The 6,768-nt window shown below is 52.8% G+C and overlaps 1 protein-coding gene across 1 annotated transcript in view; it reads right to left on the bottom strand.

Moving 5' to 3' along the window:
• ERGIC1 (endoplasmic reticulum-golgi intermediate compartment (ERGIC) 1) overlaps window positions 1-6,762 on the bottom strand; it is a 113,206-nt gene extending 106,444 nt beyond the window's left edge. The window contains exon 1 of the mRNA XM_010851295.1: window positions 6,734-6,762. Coding sequence (XP_010849597.1) covers window positions 6,734-6,753 — 20 coding nt within the window. The 5' untranslated portion in view covers window positions 6,754-6,762. The remainder of the gene's footprint in view (window positions 1-6,733) is intronic.
• Between the last annotated feature and the right edge of the window lie 6 nt (window positions 6,763-6,768).

Below are 6,768 nucleotides of genomic sequence, written 5' to 3'. Positions count from 1 at the left end.
ATTCCCCTAGCTCTTGGTAGCACAGGGAACCCTGAGTCCCCCCTGCCTCTCTTAAAAATGAACTCATAGAAGCGTTGGCAGGCTTTTCTCCCTGGCTGGTACTTTCCCCGCACGCTGTTGTTGTTTAATCGCTAAGTCGTGTCTGACTCTTTTTAGACCCCATGGACTGCAGCCTGCCAGGCTCCTCTGTCCATGGGATTTCCCAGGCAAGAATACTGGAGGGGGTTGCCATTTCCTTCTCCAGGAGATCCTCCCAACCCAGGGATAGAACCTGGGTCTCCTGCGTTGGCAGGTGGATTCTTCTTTCCCACTGAGCCACCAGGGAAGCCCTATTTTTCCTGCACAGACCAATGTAATTAAGTTAACAGACCTGAATGTTAAAGTTGACAACAATTAGGCTAATTACCACTTCCTTAAAGGATCAATTAGAGCTGTGTTTCCCAAACAATATTTTGAGAAATGGTAGTGGCCGCCCTATGAACCACATGGTGGCTTACAGAGTACATATGGCAAAAGCTGGACTGAATCAAGTGACTCGGGTTCCTTTTGTGCAGGACTTCTCAGTCTTTAGTAAGCTATGAGCATGCTACGGATCTCCCAGGAGGGAACCCATTATGGAGCAGCACAGACCAGGAGATGCTGAGCTAGTCAACCTTACGTACATCCAAAGCCCCTGGGAACCCTGGTAGACTACAGATGCAGATTCAGGGTGGGCCCTGTGACGCTGCCTTTCCAGCAAGCAAGCTCCCAGGTGATGCTGAAGTTGTTAGTGTGGGACCACAGTGTGAAAAGTAAGGATATCAGTGGTAAGGTAACGCCCCAACCCTCACCACCACTGACCTACCATATTGACAGCTTTACTAGTGAAGAACCAACCCAGGCGAGGGAATGGGCTTTACTAGTGAAGAACCAACCCAGAAGAGGGAATGAGCAGGGCTGACCAGTGGGACCAGACTCTGCCCCCCAACCTCCCCTGCAGGGACCCACTCCAGCATCTGGCCTTCCCTGTGCTCTCAGCCTACTAAAGATAGTTCTCCTGATACAGAGGAATCTCCTCAGTCTGAGCTGTGCACTGGGATCACACAGGGGCCTTTATAAAATACTGATGCCTCAGCCTCCCACCCTTAGGTCCTGAGTACTGCGTCTGGAGAGCCACCTGAGTTTGGGGATTTTTAAAACTCCTCCAGTGAGTCTTAACATTCCGCCAGAGCTGAGGGTTACTGATACAAGGGGAGTGGGTATGGGTAAGTTTCAACCCAAACACCCTTCTCACATCCTGCTTGCCTCTCCACTACCGCCCAGGAGCAGTTCCAAAATTAAAAAAATGAACAGATTACCAGATGGGAAACAGAACTTAATGAATCCACAGCTGGCTAAAGATACTACAGTATCGAGGTCAGGAATCCAAACTGCCTCGGGAGGAGAGATTTTCCATCTCCTTCCATGTCTGGATGAGCACATAAACGTATGCCCTACACTCTAGAGCCCCAGGGGCTGGAGCAGGAAAACCTAGACCTTCCAGAGTGAGAGGCTCTAAGTCAAGGATCCTCAACCCCTGGGCCACAGACCAACACTGGTCCGTGGCCTGTTAGGAAACGGGCCCACACAGCAGAAGGTGAGCAGCGGGCGAGCTTCATCTGTATTTACAGCAGCTCCCCATCACTCGCCTTACCTCCTGAGCTCCAACTCCCGTCAGATCAGAGGCAGTATTAGATTCCCATAGGAGCGTGAACCCCAAACGTAATGCGCTTGAATCATCTTGAAACCATTCTTCCCCACCTCCCTGCCCGTCCGAGGAAAAACAGTCTTCCATGAAACCAGTCTCCAGTGCTGAAAAGGGTGGGGACCACTGCTCTAAATTACCGTGAGACCATAGTAGGGGGTCAGGGGGGTCTTTAAAGACAATTTTAGAATCAGGTGTCAGACCACATGAGGCTAGTTAAAAAAAACAAGGGTTGGTGACTTTCTTAATGAGCACTTCTGGGAAAGGGTCAGAGATGAGAAAACCAACGAGTCCAACCAGAGGGGGATTCGGTTCTCTCTGAACTTGGTGAGTAGGAGGGGAAAGCTTTAGAGATGAGCCCACAGGATACAAGCGGGGCTCTGGGGCAGAGAGCAGCATTCCAACCCCCAGGACATGATCCATCATGTCCCTTACCTCCGCTGCACCTCAACTGGCTCGTCTGTAAACTGGGATAACAACAGTGTCTGCCTTGCAGGGTTACTGAGGGATTAAATGAGCACAGGAAGGATTCTTACAAGAGTCAGGCACTAGTAAGTGCTCAATAAACACAAAATACTGGCTTGATTTTCACCTAAAATGCTCCTCTGGTCTGATCTTTATTTCCCTTTTGCCCTCATTTTTAAGTCTATTTATGTTTTTTACACTTGTTGTAAAGTATGTGTTTCCATCAGCTTACCCAAGTGCTTTCCGGGACGGAGCAGGGCAGAAATGCAGGCACTCAGGTAAGCTGCTATCTGCCAAGTGCTGACTGTGTGCTCAGAGCCCTCAGAGTGCTGACACTGGTGTAGGGAGTGAGGGGGGCTGCAGGGACCCCCTGGGGCAAGGCCACACGGGGAGCTAAGGAAATTGTCCTTGATCAGAGCCACAGGCCCCACTCGACGGCTGAAACCCGAATGTGAAAAAAAATCATGTCAACTTCAGAAAGTTCCCCTGGGGCTCTGAGGAGATCTACGGCCTCTTGGAGATGCCCGACCACTCGGAAGGCGAGACTGAGAGGCGATGGAGGCTGAACCAAGATGCCAACAGCAGAGCTGGCATCACCGGCTTGAGAACCGTGTGGTCACACAGGGCCCCACGCTCGGAGGGCTGCGTTCAGACCTGGCTTAACATTCTGCTGTCACTGTCCCGACAACCTTTTCCAACAAGGGGTTCTGCATTTTCATTTTGCACTGGGCCCCACAAACTATGTAGCTGACCATACCCTACAGAGACAGCTCATTTGCCCCTGCATCGACCCTACCGGGGAAGGCAACAAAGGTTGCCATCTCCTGAAAATGAAGACACTGAGGCTCAGAGAACGTTAAGTTAACTCTTCCAGGGCTCGATGGTCAGTGACAGGGGAGCATCATACCCCACGTCTTCGGGTTTCAACCCAGGGGCTGCCGCTGTGGGGGAGCTGGCCACCTCTGCATGCCTGAGCGTCCTGCTTAGGCTCCTCTGGGCCTGGGCAACGGGAACTGCACCCCTGCCCCCCACCACGGGCCAAGGCAGAGACAGCAGGTGTTCTGGCCCCTGCAAGCCGGAACTGGGTCCCGGCAGGGCCAACACCCACGGAACTGGGTCACCAGGCCAGTTCCACCACTTCAAGGTCCAGCGACTAACGAAACAAAGCCCTGGGAGCAAGGCAAACACAAGTCACCTTTGAAAGTCCGGGGGCCCTCCTCTGTGGTCTGCCTACTCCCCTACCCCTGAGTACAACTTAGAAAAGCACATGTTCAAGGAAGAAAGGGGGGAAATGAACGACCCAGATCTGAAAAGGTGCCCAGTAAAGGAAGAAATGGCATTATCAAATTATAATTGGCTTCCCTGACAGACTCTGAGAGACACGTCCTCAGGGCAAGGGTGGCCCTGGCAATTTTTTCTAGGCACTGGAGTTACAACAATGAAGGAAACAGATAAAAGTCTTTGCCTGAGGCAGCTCATGTTTTCATGGGAGGCAGAAAGAAAATAAGCACAAAACAATGAAGTGAATTACATAGTGTTAGGCAACAGGTGCTTTGATGAAATAATACCAATAACGAAAAGAGTGATCAAAATTTCCTGGGTGCTTACTCTGCATCTAAATGCTTTGCACACAGTGGCTCAGTTAATCTTCTCAACAATGGGTACTGTTTTCATCCCCATTTCACAGACAGGAAAGCACACAGGAGGTGAGGTCCCACAGGCGCTAAGAAAGCAAGGAGTGCTAATAAGAAAGGGCAAGAGATTCCTTTCTCCCCCTTCTTCATTTTATTCTGTATTAAGGAGAGCAAAATGAGCAGGAAGCCTGTTTTTCTCCCTGGCCTCGAACTGGGAGAGGGGGAATTCAACCAGACTATGTCCCTCTCCATCTCCCGTGGTCTTTTTTTCTTTTGTATGAAGGGTTATTTAACTGCAGTATGTACATTTCACTCAACATAAGTTGAGCATAAATTGCACCACTATATACCTATAAAAAAACTGATATACGTTCTTAAACTTCCATACAGTTGTGACCACAATTCAGTGGCTGGATTTTATACTCTCAATAGGTTTATACAAACTACAGAACAAGAGATGAGTCAAGTGGCAAGTGGCAAGACAACTTTTCAAACGTCACCTACGCGTACACGTAGAAGAGACTACAAAAAGACACGTGTAAAACTGCAGGTCGTCTCTGGGGTTGCTGGGGCAGCCCATATTGCTGGTGGAGCGAATCCTCTGTAGTTACTGTTTAGTGATTCTTTTGCGACCACACAGACTGTAGATGACCAGGCTCCCCGACCATGTGATTTCCGAGGCAAGAATACGGCGAGTGGGTTGCCATTTCCTTCTCTCTCCCCCATGGTTTTTAAGAGATCTGACAGGGCTGGGGACCCTCCAAGTCTTCCCTTTTCACCCACGGCTAACAGACCAAGCTCCAAGGCTTTGGAGCCAGCAGTCCCCAGTTTGAATCCCAGCTCCATTACCGCCCGGCCCTGGGCAAACAAGTCACATGTCGCCCAGCTCTGCAGTGGGGCATCGGGCGGAGGGCTAAGCACAGAGCAGACACTCAGTAAATGTCTGATCAGTGAACACTGAAGTGCATGGGACGGAGGACCCTTCCTTTGAATCTGAGCCCTGAAAGGAGCACATCTTAGAAATGTAGGTTACTAGGCTCATCCTCCAAGGTGCGAGTGGAAAGTGTTGAATACATTCTCACTGTTCTGGAGTAGCACAAGCTTTCAAGGAAATTGATTAAAACACCTCATTAAGCTGGGGCTCCCATGGCACCTGGACACGCCCAATCTCCAACTCAAGGGGCACCAAGTCAGGAATTCTGTGCAACCTGGGACCCTGGCCCACCCTTCAATCTAGGGCAAGACCCTCAGCCCTCAACTTCCTTCCCTTAAAATGTGAGGTTAGGTGCAGAGTGAATGAATTGTATGCCCCAAAGCAGTGACTTCTTCAATAAGGTCAAAATCACCAGAACCTACTGAACCACACAGAAGACAGAGGCGAGGGCAGGAATTATCAGCCTGGGTAAGGGGAGGCTTTATGGAACCAGGGATCGAAGGGCCAACTACAGCTCTCTCGTGACCTGAATGTTAACTGTTGGTATGAGGTCTGCCCCTGAATTCCACCAGAGGAGCCTTTCCTTGTGTGAAAACTACCCTGTTTGCAGCCCCAGGGCTGCGTGGAAGGGGCAGACAGTGCCCACTGCAGGCCGAGCCCGCCCGCCAGTGCAAGAGTTCCCAGGCCACTGTGCTCGTCAGGCTGACACCCCAATACGCCCACACGCCTGGGGGGCACTGCCAGGCTTTTCTGGCAGGAAGGCTGGCACTTTACCCTGGCTTCGTTCACACCTGCAGGGAGGGACCAGAAGCCCTAGTCTGTGGGTGAGGAAATGGCCTCATGGAGAGGCGGCTTGTCCACTAATATCCCACTTCTGAACTCCACACCCCACCAGGCTCTGAATTAAGCGCCTCTCAGGCTCTCAGCCCTACCAGGTGGGACTTTATTTTTAGCCCCAATCTGCAGGTGGTGACAGAGATACTGACAGGGCTCAGACACTTGCCCAAGTCATCCAGCTGAGCAGCTCAGGGGAGGTCTGTACCCAGAGCCTTCGCCCCAACTTCTAGAATATACCAACCTGCTCAGGGGAGGGGAGAGAGACAGGATTCTAGTTCAGCTCGCACTAAATTCTAACCCACTGCTATTTTTTCCCTGGTATACACATCCAGCAATGTTGCCTCAGGCCAGGGCAGCCCCTGGGGCTCCATACCTCAAGGGAAAGTCTGGTGGAGACCCTTGTCAGTCAGGCTTCCAGAAGGCCTAGCCTAGCACAACGTGGACCAGGTGGTGGCCAGACCCCACAAAGGGCTCACTGTGGTGATTGCAGAAAGCCAAGGCCAGACCCGGCTGGGCCCTCTCTGCAAAGCCCTGCCCACAGGTCCCTGATATGGTCTCCTCGTCTCCCCCAAGGAGCCCCCAGACCCAGAGCACAGGAGTAGGACCAGCGGAGGGACAGGCCTCCAGCTGGAGCCAGTGGGGAGAGGCTGAGCCTACGGAAACCTGAAACCCTCCAGCAGCTGCCTGGTGGGAGGGGGCTGCAGAGCCCTGTGGACCCCTGGGGGCTCATCCAAGGTGCCCTGGCCGCACCTGTCACTGGGGTGGGGTTCAGGAGAGGCTCTGTAGAGGGGAGGAAGGAGATGGCTTCTTAGCTCTCTCGCGCCCATCTAGGGGAGGGAAGAAACCTGTTTCCCAGTATGGGGGGAAAGGGATGCGACTTTGCGAGGTGTCAGGGCAGCCTGGGGAGGGGGACCCCGAGAGGGAAGGGGTGGAGCGGCCCGAGAGGTGGGTGGCCTCGCTTCCCGCTGCACGAGGAGGCCCTCCGAGCCTCCGGCTGGCTTTGTGTGCGGCAGGGGGCCCGCCTGGAGTCCCCGAGGGCCGGCGGAGGCATGCACAGGGTGGGGGACTGCTTTTGCGTTTCAGGCGGGAGGGATCCGCAGCGTGCCCGAGCACGCCCCGCGCGGGTGTTGCCACACTCACCTCCTGAAGTCAAAGGGCATCGTGCCGTCGCCGCC

The sequence above is a fragment of the Bison bison genome, unplaced genomic scaffold, assembly GCF_000754665.1.
Source record: "Bison bison bison isolate TAMUID 2011002044 unplaced genomic scaffold, Bison_UMD1.0 scf7180017864301, whole genome shotgun sequence".
NCBI lineage: Eukaryota > Metazoa > Chordata > Mammalia > Artiodactyla > Bovidae > Bison > Bison bison.
Note: the sequence above shows the minus strand (reverse complement) of the source record. Positions and strands in the feature narration are given on the sequence as shown.